Source organism: Bos mutus, chromosome 15, assembly GCF_027580195.1.
Source record: "Bos mutus isolate GX-2022 chromosome 15, NWIPB_WYAK_1.1, whole genome shotgun sequence".
Lineage (NCBI taxonomy): Eukaryota > Metazoa > Chordata > Mammalia > Artiodactyla > Bovidae > Bos > Bos mutus.
Window position 1 is genome coordinate 24,830,012 of NC_091631.1, and position 13,972 is coordinate 24,843,983.

At 41.0% G+C, this 13,972-nt stretch overlaps 1 protein-coding gene across 1 annotated transcript in view; it reads left to right on the top strand.

The window, feature by feature from the left end:
• Window positions 1-446: 446 nt before the first annotated feature.
• SLC5A12 (solute carrier family 5 member 12) overlaps window positions 447-13,972 on the top strand; it is a 50,596-nt gene continuing 37,070 nt past the window's right edge. The window contains exons 1-3 of the mRNA XM_005890661.2: window positions 447-785; window positions 12,436-12,501; window positions 13,887-13,938. Of these exons, the coding sequence (XP_005890723.1) occupies window positions 447-785; window positions 12,436-12,501; window positions 13,887-13,938 (457 nt within the window). The remainder of the gene's footprint in view (window positions 786-12,435; window positions 12,502-13,886; window positions 13,939-13,972) is intronic.

Genomic DNA, 13,972 nt, shown 5'->3' on the forward strand with positions numbered 1-13,972 from the left:
TTAAAAATGCTGAGGTGGTGAACTTGAATCACTCCTATGTTTCCCAGTAATATTTAACCTTAAGTTAAAAGAAAACCTAGAAGATTAAAGAACATGTTATCTGGCAAGTGCATTTCACCCTCGGTGGTTATTAATTTCAGAATACATCTGAGTTCCTTCTCTGCAGCATACGCTTTAGCAAAGGAACAGAGAGCTCCAGGCCAGGGTCAGATTTCAAGTTCTTATCTGTTGATACCCATACCACTACCAGAATCCTCTTTGCTGTCAACTTCTGAGATCCTTCCCAGGTGCAACTTGGTATCTGAAGTGCTACCCCAGTGCCTCTGGTCATCATTCTCTTCACACAACCTCAGCCTCCTCTCACAGAAAAGCATATACTGTACTGAGCTTCGCTTTTGGAAAGACATCAGGTTGAGAGCAACTCTCTGGTGCCTATACTTCTCAGCATGGAGGTGAAGAACTTTGCAGTTTGGGATTATGTTGTCTTTGCAGCCCTCTTCATCATTTCCTCTGGAATTGGGGTGTTCTATGCCATTAAGGAGAGAAAAAAAGCAACTTCGAGGGAGTTTCTGGTCGGTGGCCGGCAAATGAGCTTTGGCCCAGTGGCATTATCCCTGACAGCCAGCTTCATGTCCGCCGTCACTGTCCTGGGGACCCCTGCCGACGTCTACCGCTTTGGAGCATCCTTCGTCCTCTTCTTCATCACGTACGGGTTAGTCATTATCCTCACGTCAGAGCTCTTTCTTCCTGTGTTCTACAGATCTGGCATCACCAGCACGTACGAGGTAAAACAACTACTTGCTTCTATTTCACTTTGGGAAGAGTTGCTGTTTCCTCTCCACTTGAACAGGTCTTTTTATGATTGCTTTTTCCCTCTAATACACATCTTATGTGTATTATGTCTTAATGATAACACATGGTGGTTGAAAACACTTATTTGCAGGATAATTATGAATCATGGTGAGAATTTATTACAGTGTTATTGGGGAAAGCTTAAGCTTTGGACACGGACATACCTGTATGCAGAGACAGCCACAGACATCTACACCTTCCATCTGTAGAGTGAAAGTAACAAAGTTAAGCTTTGAGGCTATTTCAATGATTAAATGAGAATTTGTTGGTAAACATCTAAAGCACTGCCTAACTCATAGGAGATTCTCAATGAAAGAGAACTGAGCTTGTCACTTGTTTTATTTTATTCTGAAAAGCACAAAGAACATTGTGTACTGTCACTTTTTGGCTGAGAAAACTGAGATACAGATAGATGACTTAAGATTGTACAGTAGATTGTGCCCTTTTAGTAAAGTGGTTCAGTTACTTAAACCAGTTGCAAATATGTAACTGAGGAGATTTGAGACCATACAGATAGAGGACACACAGGGATTTAGTTGAATTTAATTAACCCTTCACATTTGCCCATTACAAATTTTTTAAATTGTTGTACGCTGATACAAAGAAACTCAGATTGTGTAAAGTATATATTTTGGAACAGCCTCTTTCTTTGTAAGAATTGGCAGTGTCAGGGGTGGGGAACAGGGCAGAAAGGATAATTAGAGTGTTTGGGATCAACATGTACACACTGCTATATTTAAAATGGTTAACCATCTGTACAGCAGAGGGAACCCTGCTCTATGTTATGTGGCAGCCTGGAGGGGAGGGGAGTTTGGGGGAGAATGGATACATGTATATGTATGGCTGAAGCCCTTTGCTGTCCACCTGAAACTGTCACAACATTGCTAGTTGGCTATACTCCAATATAAAATAAAAAATTTAAAAGAGAGAGAGGAAAGCATTGGCAGTGTGGCATATGAGTTAAAGGCATGAGCTCTAGACTCAAAAGAGTCTAGAGTTACTTGGTTTTGATTACTAGCTCTGCCACTTAACTAGCTGCATAGCTTTGGGGAAATGCCTCACTTCTGTATCTGATTTTAACACACGTAAAATAAGAATAATAAAAGGGTCTATCTTAAAGAATATCTGTGAGGAGTAAATGAGGCAATTTATTGTAGGCAAATACTCTTAACAGAGCCTGGCAAATGGTAAATACAGAGGAAGAGTTTGTATTATTATAATTATTATTCTTGTTGTTGCTACTGTCTCCAAATTTATAGTCTCGCTATAGAGACTTTAATTTATGTTTATTTTTCATCCTCCATTTCTTGCTACCTATCTATGGATCTTCTTACCAGGTTTTTTAAAGTAGAAAGGACTGAAAAGGGAGAGTTTATTTCCCCATCTCAAATCCGGGATGGCCTTGTGACTTGCTTTGGCCAATAGAATGTGGCAGAAGTGATGTGTAAATTTGGAGCCGAAGTCTCTTGGACTTTTAACTGCTGCCTTTGCTTTCTTGGAATGCTGTCCTGATACAGCTATCTTAGGAAGTGGATCTAGCTGGTCTCACTTCTGGAAGATGAATGGACACATAGAGGAGAACAGAGGCAGCCTGGCTAGCAGCCAACACCAATCACCAGACTTGTGAGTGAGGCCATCTTGGACTTTCTCCCCCAGCTTATCTTCCCATTGATTGCAGCCCCGTGAGAACCTTGGACAAACAAGTACAGCAATCGCCCACCCAGTCCTAAAAACTGAGAAATATTAAGTCCTTAGTTTTTAAGCCAATGACTTTTGGGGCTGGCAATAACCAACTGATTTAAATGCTTTAATATGCAGAGAGATTTCAAGACTAATCTATGAATCTGGGCTACTTTGTCACTATTCTCTCCCATGTCAAAGCATAAGGAATTGTTCTCACCCTCAAGCTGTAACTCAGGCTCAGCTCATTTGCAATAGCGTGCATTTTCATTATCTCCACTCAGACAGTTTATAATTAGTCTCACCATGTTGTCTCCACTCCAGTTAGAGTTATTTTCTTCTTTCTGTTATCACATTAATAGATCCAGTTTGTTATAATTTACCCTTAACACTAGCTTATGGGCTACCTACTTTCTCATTTTTCTTAGTCTTCTTCTTCTTCTTTTAATTTAAAGTATAAATTTGTTATACTTATTTTATTTTATTTTTTTGCTCCATTAGGTCTTCGTTGTGATACACGGGCTGGCAAATAGGTTTAGTTGCCCCACAGCATGTGGGATTAAACTCGTGTTCCCTGCATTAGAAAGTGGATTCCCAACCATTGGACCACCTGGGAAGTCCTTTCTTGTACTTCTTAACTAAACAGTTTCTGAACTACTTACTTCTCTCTAATCCAGATTTTTCATTATAATGCCAAGGCCACTACTTCTCTATGTCTTCTTCCATAGTGTTGTCTAAGCATTATAGATTATATATACTCTTTATTTATAAATTGCTTTCCTTTTACTTCTCCTTTAAATTACATTTGTGGCATTTTAGTAATTATAGTTAAAAGTTGAGAAATTAGATGTGTATGATATCATTCAGTTCAGTTCAGTCACTCAGTTGTGTCCAACTCTTTGCGACCCCATGAATGGCAGCATGCCAGGCCTCTCTGTCCATCACCAACTCCCGGAGTTCACTCAAACTCCTGTCCATCGAGTCAGTGATGCCATCCAGCCATCTCATCCTCTGTCATCCCCTTCTTCTCCCACTTTCAATCTTTCCCAATATCAGGTTCTTTTCAAATGAGTCAGCTCTTCGCATCAGGTGGCCAAAGTATTGGAGTTTCAGCTTCAGTATCAGTCCTTCCAATGAACACCAGGACTGATCTCCTTCAGAATGGACTGGTTGGATCTCCTTGCAGTCCAAGGGACTCTCAAGAGTCTTCTCCAACATCACAGTTCAAAAGCACCAATTCTTCGGTGCTCAGCCTTCTTCACAGTCCAACTCTCACATCCATACATGACCACAGGAAGAACCACAGCTTTGACTAGACGGACCTTTGTTTATTGATATCATTATTGAGTATTATTTCAGTAAAGTAAATATTGTGACCAAATATTTGTTGTAAAATGGATGTTTAGTGTGTGATAGTGTCTGAACCACTGTTATGAGACCTTTTAGACCATTTTAAGGATTGGTTTTTACTCTCAGTGAGATAGATCATTACAATGTTTGAGCAGAACAGTGACTTGTATTTCAAGAATATTCCTCTAGCAGGATATTATTGCTGAAGCAGGGGGTCTAGTTAGGAGGCTACTGCCATAATCTAGGCAAGAGATGACAGTATTAGTGTGGAGACAGAGGGGATGACACAAGTGGAATTCTGAAAGTAGGGGGAGAAGGTGCCAGGACTCTTTTATGAATTGCGTGTGGGGAGTGAGACAAAAAAGAGGAGTCAAGGATGGCTTCCTGTTACCTGGGCTTGAACCCGCATGAAAAGTGGATTTGTTATTTCCTGAGATGAAAAGGAGTGTGGCTAGATCAGATTTGGGGTTTGAAAATAATCCATCATGATGGTAAATGTTACCTGTGCTATTTTTAGAAGCAAGCATGATGTGTGCAACTTTTCTGCTGAACTTCCATCTTTACTTTTGACCATACCCAGTATTCTTGCCTGGAAAATTCCATGGACAAAGGAGCCTGGTGAGCCTCAGTCCATGGGGTTGCAAAGAGTCAGACAAAACTGAGCAACTGAACATGTCGGGAGCCGCGTTAAGCATTACTGACAAAATGGAGGCGTGGTCCCCAGATCCCTCTCCTCATTCCGCAGGCACGGATCCTGGGATGAAGGAGTTAGGCCTTGTAATTCTGACTTCTCTTTTCCTCTCCTCGGCTGAGTTGACTGCAAAGGAATATTAAGGTGCTTATTGTTCTTAAGAGGAGCATGAGAAGGCACAAAGCCTTCTGCAGTTGTGTTCAGAAAATAATTCATAAAGTTAATCATTGACATTTGTTCAAGGACTTTCACAAAGGAGTGTTCCAGGATGAGCACATAGGCCGTAGCTTGAGGCCATGGGAGGGATTGATATCTGAAGCCTATTTGTGAGGAGAATGTTTATGGCAAAGGAGTTTACTGAATTTAGGGCTTAGAAATAATTAAAATAGTTAGAAGTTAAAGATTTAAGGAATGTTGTAAAGTTAGCATATTTTACTATAGCTTATAGAAGTTATGAATTTTTAGAGACACTATAGCTAGAAGCCTTGTTAAGAGATAGTGAGCTCAGTATGTTAGGGGCAAACAGGACTTAGGAAGATAAGTAGTAAACTGAGGAATGTAGCATGAGCTACAATGTAATCACAAGTTAACTATAAGACACATTAGAAGAGGTAGATAATAGATGATAAGTCTGATACCAAGAGAATCACTGAAGCAGGAACTCTGTTTGAAGAGCAACAATGATTTATGGAGATAATAAACCTGGGCGAGGGGGCACTGAAAATGTCAAACCTCTGGCCTAATGTTTTTGTAAAAGTATAAAAGAGAATCTTAAACTTGAAATAAACAGGCAGTCCTTAGGAAAATGAGAGGCTGTCTCGTCGCCAACACTGTTCACCTCTTCAGTTTGAATCCCTGGTTGCTGGAGTTGGACTCCGGCAGAACATGCTTGCTTGCAAAGCTATACATCTGCAAAGATGACCACTGGATGAGTAAGTGAGTGAATACAATCTTTCAGATGGAAAATTATGCAGTTTGAATAGTCTCTTATTATGGAGTGAGATAGTGGTAAAGCTCAAATTAGAATTCAAGGAGTCTTACTTCATATATATATATATTTTTTTTCTTTTTTCTTAATACTTTCTAGTTTGACCAAATTGACTGAATTTAGAGGAACTAAACTGAGTTGCATGTTAAAACCAGTGACTTTTTCTAGATTCCTATAGCAGTTTCCTTACCCTGTCTCCATTTTTCAGTAACAATTTTCTGTTTGCTTTCCTAGACTTCATATGCTATCCAGCCAATACCATATATTTTGGGTTTTGTTACATTTCTCAACATCTGACATCACTTTTTATGTCAATTATCTATTGATGTGTGATCTATCACCCCAAAATAAATTTCTTAAAACAACAATTATATCTGTTCACAATTCAGTGGATCAGTAATCTGATCTGAGCTCAAGAAGTTCTAATAAGACAGTCAAGTTCTTCTTCTGGTTTTCCTTGGGGCCATCTATCCAGATGTTCAAGTTGGTTTTAGAAAAGGCAGAAGAACCAGAGATCAAAGTGCCAACATCCTCTGGATCATCGAAAAAGCAAGAAAGTTCCAGAAATACATCTATTTCTGCTTTATTGACTATGCCAAAGCCTTTGACTGTGTGGATCACAATAAACTGTGGAAAATTATGAAAGAGATGGGAATACCAGAACACCTGACCTGTCTCTTAAGAAATAAGTATGCAGGTCAGGAAGCAACAGTTAGAACTGGACATGGAACAACAGACTGGTTCCAAATAGGAAAAGGAGTACGTCAAGGCTGTATATTGTCACCCTGCTTATTTAACTTATATGCAGAGCACATCATTAGAAACGCTGGGCGGGAAGAAACACAAGCTGGAATCAAGATTGCTGGGAGAAATATCAATAACCTCAGATATGCAGATGACACCACCCTTATGGCAGAAAGTGAAGAGGAACTAAATAGCCTCTTGATGAAAGTGAAAGAGGAGAGTGAAAAAATTGGCTTAAAACTCAACATTCAGAAAACTAAGATCATGGCATCCGGTCCCATCACTTCATGGCTAATAGATGGGGAAACAGTGGAAACAGTGTCAGACTTTATTTTTCTGGGCTCCAAAATCACTGCAGATGGTGACTGCAGGCATGAAATTAAAAGATGCTTACAACAAAGGTCCATCTAGTCAAGGCTATGGTTTTTCCTGTGGTCATATATGGATGTGAGAGTTGGACTGTGAAGAAGGCTAAGCGCCAAAGAATTGATGCTTTTGAACTGTGGTGTTGGAGAAGGCTCTTGAGAGTCCCATGAAGTGCAAGGAGATCCAACCAGTCCATTCTAAAGGAGATTAGTCCTGGGTGTTATTTGGAAGGAATGATGCTAAAGCTGAAACTCCAGTACTTTGGCCACCTCATGTGAAGAGTTGACTCATTGGAAAAGACTCTGATGCTGGGAGGGATTTGGGGCAGGAGGAGAAGGGGATGACAAAGGATGAGATGGCTGGATGGCATCCCCCACTCAATAGATGTGAGTTTGAGTGAACTCCGGGAGATGGTGTTGGACAGGGAGGCCTGGCGTGCTGCAATTCATGGGATCTCAAAGAGTCGGACACGACTGAGCAACTGAACTGAACTGAACTGAAGTCCTTGGAAGGAAAGTTATGACCAACCTAGATGGCATATTAAAAAGCAGAGACATTACTTTGCCAACAAAGGTCCATCTAGTCAAGGCTATGGTTTTTCCAGTGGTCATGTATGGATGTGAGAGTTGGACTGTGAAGAAAGCTGAGCACCAAAGAACTGATGCTTTTGAACTGTGGTGTTGGAGAAGACTCTTGAGAGTCCCTTGGACTGCAAGGAGGTCCAACCAGTCCATCCTAAAGGAGATCAGTCCTGGGTGTTCATTGGAAGGACTGATGCTGAAGCTGAAACTCCAATACTTTGGCCACCTCATGTGAAAAGTTGACTCATTGGAAAATACCCTGATACTGGAAAGATTGAGAGCAGGAGGTGAAGGGGATGACAGAAGATGAGATGGTTGGATGGCATCACCGACTCAATGCACATGGGTTTGGGTGAATTCCGGGAGTTGGTGATGGACAGGGAGGCCTGGCGTGCTGCGATTTATGGGGTCGCAAAGAGTCGGACACAACTGAATGACTGAACTGCACTGACTGATGTGACTGTCATCAGCTAGTGCTTTGGCTCATTGGTCTAGGCAAACTCAGATGGGACAACTTGTATAATAGCATATCAGACTTAGTCTCATCTTACAGTAGGCTATCCTTGACTCTTAATGTTATGGGAGAAGAATCTCTTCTCAACAAGAAGGTACAGCTTATCACACAAGCAATTCTGCAGTCTTCACTTGAATCATATTTGTTATTAATAAAAATATCACTGTCCTAAGTTGCATTCTCCCAGAAGGAAATCCTGAGACAAGGAGTTGTATGCAAGTCATTTTTTGGGGAAATGATTTAATTAAACTCTCAGTAGGCCAGTGGCAAGTAAGACATGGGAAAAAAAGCCAATGTTTTTGGGCAGGTCGTTAACCATGAGCAACTGAGGTTCCATCTCAGTGGGAATCTCAGGGAGACAGTATAAGTCACATATCAGGGCTGGCCTCACTGAAATGGAAATTACCAGGATTTTGGGGGTCCAACTTCCTTTTATCATTGGTTTTCAGCAGTTCCAGTCTGTCCTGGGGAAGGGCTGAGATAAAGCCCTCAAGCAGATAATCACAGAACACTTAGATGCCATCAGGGTGTACTGGCACAGAGAATGGCAATAAACTACAGGGGTCACACCCATGACAGCTACTACGGTCACTGAGATCCCATATATTCCTGTCCCTGCACTTGCTATTATTGTCCAGTGTGTCGATAGGTCATACAAGTGTCAATTTTAGAAAGAGGGAGCCATGGTTTAGTGCAATAATCTGATCTTTCCAAGGACATGTAATCTAAACCCAAGTTGTCCTCAACATAAAAGTTTTGTTCTGTTTTTTTATCCTGTGATAGCTGAGACTTTCGGATCCTTCCTCAGTGACTTCTTCACTTCTTTAAAAATATTTTCCTTGGTGCCCTCATTCACACATCCACCTGACTCATAGTGTACTGAATGCATCTTCTGTAGAAAGATGGGCTTAAAATAAGGCAGTTCTTTCTTAGGGGGAAGGGTTGAGCAGGTAAGTTGGGAGATGTGGATTAGTGTGAAATCGAGTGACAGTTCTGACAAGAGGAGTCTTTTCTAGGGTTTTAAAGAAGGTCCCATCTTAAGGCATCAAACAACTCTTTCAGTTCAGTTCAGTTCAGTTCAGTCGCTCAGTCCTGTCCGACTCTTTGTGACCCCATGAATTGTAGCACACCAGGCCTCCCTATCCATCACCAACTCCCAGAATTCACTCAGACTCACGTCCATTGAGTCAGTGATGCCATCCAGCCATCTCATCCTCTGTCGTCCCCTTCTCCTCCTGCCCCCAATCCCTCCCAGCATCAGAATCTTTTCCAATGAGTCAACTCTTCACATGAGGTGGCCAACGTACTGGAGTTTCAGCTTTAGCGTCATTTCTTCCAAAGAAATCCCAGGGCTGATCTCCTTCAGAATGGACTGATTGGATCTCACTGCAGTCCAAGGAACTCTCAAGTCTTCAACACCGCAGTTCAAAAGCATCAATTCTTTGGCGCTTAGCCTTCTTCACAGTCCAACTCTCACATCCATACATGACCACAGGAAAAACCATAGCCTTGGCTAGATGGACCTTTGTTGGCAAAGTAATGTCTCTGCTTTAATATGCTATCTAGGTTGGACATAACTTTTCTTCCAAGGAGTAAGTGTCTTTTAATTTCATGGCTGCAGTCACAATCTGCAGTGATTTTTGAGCCCCCCAAAAATAAAGTCTGACAGTGTTTCCACTGTTTCCCCATCTATTTCCCATGAAGTGATGGGACCGGATGCCATGATCTTCATTTTCTGAATGTTGAGCTTTAAACAACTCTTACTTATGTATTATTTCTAGGAAAAAGAAGTGGTTAATTCCTGGCTTAATCAAAATTATTTTTCTTAAATTAGATAACAACTATTACCAATTAAAAATTACTACCAAGAATTACTACTAAGATATTAAATCCTTAAGTATTTGCTACTTTTAACATTTATTTTTTTCATTCAATGCATGTTTATTATGCACTGGAATTCAAATACTAGTGCCTTCTAGAGTAGGAATTCTAGGGATTCAGGGGTACTTTTGTTGACCCCCAACAGTAAATCAGATACATCTATTTAGTATGTTCACAGCTCCCTGTAGCTTTTCTTCTAGTACACACCATCACTGTAACCTTACTGTTATAAATTTAGTAGTCTCCTCCTCTCATTGGTAAAGTCCTTTGGATCATGAACTATATAATATTTGCTATCATTGTAGGTCAGAATGCAATATGGAAGACAAAGGATAAATATTTGTTAAATGAATAAATGAAAGATGAAGATAAAATGATAAAATTGGACACTGTTTACATGCCCCAGGGAAAATAAGTGGTAGACTGGAAGATGCATACACCTCCCTCCAAAAATGGTCTTCCCAGTGCTCAGTGGTAAAGAAGCCACCTGCCAAGCAGAAGGTACCAATTCTATCGTTGGGTCTGGAATATTCCCGGGAGGAGCAAATAGCAACCCACTCCAGTATTCTTGCCTGGGAAATCCCATGAACCAAGGAACCTGGCAGGCTACAGTCTATGCTGTCACAAAGAATCAGACACAATTTAGTGACTAAACTACCACTACCACTCTTCAAAAGGGATAATAAATGTCCTAATGCCAGGAATCTGAAACTATTACCTTATATGGTTTTAAAAAAGAGATCCTTGCAAAATTGATTAAATTAAGAATCTTGAGATAGAGGGATTATCCTGATTTAACCAGGCAGGCCTTAAGTACAATCATATTTATAAGAGGGAGGCAGAGGAACACTTGTCAGACAAAGAGAAAGCAATGTGACCACAGAGACAGAAACTGGAGTGATGACGTTAGAAATTAAGGAATGCCTGCAGCCACCAAAAACTCCTAAGATGCAAGTAGATTCTTCCCTAAGACCTCCAGAGGGAGCAGAGCCCAGCCAACACCTTGATTTTGGTCCAGTGAAATTGATTTTGAATTTCTGACTTCCAGAACTGTAAGAAAACACATTTCTGTTGTTTAAAGTCACCAAATTTGTGATAGTTTGTTACAGTGGCTATAGGAAATGAATACTGTAAAATATGTGATGTGTGCACACATGTGTGCTCAGTCAAGTCCAACTCTTTGCAACCCATGGACTGTAGTCACTCAGGCTCCTCTATCCATGGGATTTTCCAGGCAAGGATACTGAAGTGGGTTGCCATTTCCTATTCTAGAGGTCTTCCCAACCCAGGGATCGAACCCACATCTCTTGCATCTCCTGTATTGGCAGGTGGATTCTTTCCCACTGTGCCACCTGGGAAGCCTATAAAATATGTGAATCCAACACTAAAATATAAGGTAGCTGGTTATCACGTGCTAAAGAAGTTTAGTATACTTGCCTTAAGAGTTTGGAGGGGAAAGTATGAGTAGGAACAGGAATGGCAATCAGGCTCTCATTTTTGAAAGATGACTAATAATTGGTGAATTTTGAGGGCTGGGGGTGAGGGGATGCTCTCTTGCCCTGAAAAATCTTGCTACACAGAAGAGAAATCTACAGAGTACATACATTCTGGCTGAACAATACATAGTGATTTTATGTACACAGTAAACCAGGTGAGGGCTAGTGATATTGAGAGGGGAAGGGTGTGGATCAGATAGTAGAGGGTTTAGAATGGAAAGCCTGGATGTGCGTTTTGTTTTGTCCGTGATAGAGAATCACTGAAACCTTTGAGGAAAAGTATGATGTGACCAGTGTTCTGCTTTAGGAGAATCAATGTGGCAGGTGTGTGGTTGGTGGAATGGGTGGACACAGTTTGGAGAGAGTTTAGAGAGCTCAGATAGAGGGTTACTGCGTTGATCTGGGCAAGAGGTAAGGAAGGCCTGAGCTGAATCTGGGGGTAGTGTGGCTAGAAAAGGAAATAATGGCTTTAGTATATCTAGTAGGAAGAGCCCTGGGGAGAGAGCCAGAAGACCTTCTAATTGAAGCAATAATAATTTAAAAATTTTAAAAAGTATTTATCTTCTCTGACCATCATGTGAAGTTTGAGCAAAAACTGAGCTTTAATACATCTTTGACTTTAAACAATCCAAATTTCTTTCCCTTTCTTTCAAGATCAAATAGGGTAAAATCATGTTATAAAGCTAAGCATTAAACTCAGAGAAATACCAAGAAAAAGGAAACCCTCTTCAGTACAGTTCAGTTCAGTCGCTCAGTCGTGTCCGACTCTTTGTGACCCTATGAATCGCAGCACGCCAGGCCTCCCTGTCCATCACCAACTCCCAGAGTTCACTCAGACTCACGTCCATCGAGTCAGTGATGCCATTCAGCCATCTCATCCTCTGCCGTCCCCTTCTCCTCCTGCTCCCAATCCCTCCCAGCATCAGGGTCTTTTCCAATGAGTCAGCTGTTCGCATGAGGTGGCCAAAGTACTGGAGTTTCAGCCTTAGCATCATTCCTTCCAAAGAAATCCCAAATCCCAGGGCTGATCTCCTTCAGAATGGACTGGTTGGATCTCCTTGCAGTCCAAGGAGACTCTCAAGAGTCTTCACAGTTCAAAAGCATCAATTCCTCGGCGCTCAGCTTTCTTCACAGTCCAACTCTCACATCCATACATGACCACTGGAAAAACCATAACCTTGACTAGACGGACCTTTGTGGCAAAGTAATGTCTCTACTTTTCAATATGCTATTAGCAGCCTTTAAATAAAACTTGCTTATTTTTTGCATGTCCTTCTCTCTGTTCTTTCTAGTACTTACAACTACGATTCAACAAACCAGTTCGCTATGCAGCCACAGTCATCTACATCGTGCAAACGGTAAGGAGAAAGGGCTGCTGCAGAGGTGGGTTGTGGGGTGGCAAGGAACGAGTTTGTTTATTTCAAGAAGCAATTAACACAGTTAAAGGAAAGATTCAACACTAAGAAGAAACTACTGTCTTCCAAGGATAACACTTTCAAATATGTGATTTTATAGAAGGATTTCCACATTTCATAGACTTCATATATCTGTATGCTGCTGCTGCTGCTAAGTCGCTTCAGTCGTATCCGACTCTGACCCCATAGACGGCAGCCCACCAGGCTCCCCTGTCCCTTGGATTCTCCAGGCAAGAACACTGGAGTGGGTTGCCATTTCCTTCTCCAATCATATATCTGTATAAATAATACCAAATACATATCATAAACCACCAAGGGGGCAAAAAAGCATTTTCTTAAATTTATTGTGAACTCTTATTTAACTGGTACAAGTTGCTTTTGATATGAAATGGTCTGGTAACTGTTTTTTTTGTTTTTTTTTTTTTGTTTTTTGCTAGTTTAGCTGTGTTGAACCAGAAATGCTCATTTCCAATTCAACAGAGAAATGAGTTAGTTTCTGAAAAATAGTTTAAAATTATAGTCTCAAACCAATACTCCCACATCCCCTTTTGGACTCTTCTGCTCCCTCCTTGGTTCAAGGGTATCCTCTTGCTGCCCACAGCTGCCTGTGGGATAGCTTCGATGCATTTCAATGACTCACCAAGAACTTTCTACTATAAGATAACCTTCTTCCATTTCTAAATTAAAACTTCCATCAGTGACTGAAGGATTTAAGAGCAAGAAAATGGGGAAAACAATGCTCCTTAACCTGTCCATGGTTACTTGCCTTTTAAAACTCTCACATGGATCTCTAAATGGTGAAATTTCATTTAAAACTATATGGGACCGGACCCACTTCTGTCCGTGTAGTGGCCTCCAGTTCTGGGAGTTTGAAGATATGCCCATAAAGGGGGTCGCCTGTGTAGCTAGTTTTCCCTGCAAGGTGCTCTCTTCATAGATTATTCCATCTCCACTTTAAAGTCTATGTTTCAGCAAACTGCTAAAATGTGTTTGTGTCATGGTGATATGTGTATGACGGGGTAGTGGAAGGGTGAGTCAAAAACTGAACCCTATTTTCATATCCTTCAGAAATACACCAGCTGTAGCCATAAAATCTCAAAATGTATAGCCATTTTAAAAGTCCAACAGCCTTCATCTATCTCATGCTTATTATCCTTTTTGTGAATTAGTTACAGTGGCCAAGGACTTCAAAATGAGAGTGTGAAGGAATGAAATGTTTGGAACAAGTTGAAGGAAATGTAGTGCTAAGGCTGTAAGGAAATTTTTAGGAAGGTTTCCTTTCCATGTCGCTCTTCTCACTGTTCACCTGATTCCTGTCTCTCCCCCAGATTCTCTACACGGGAGTGGTGGTGTACGCTCCTGCTCTGGCCCTCAATCAAGGTGAGTTAACCACATTCCCTTGTGCTTTCCACCA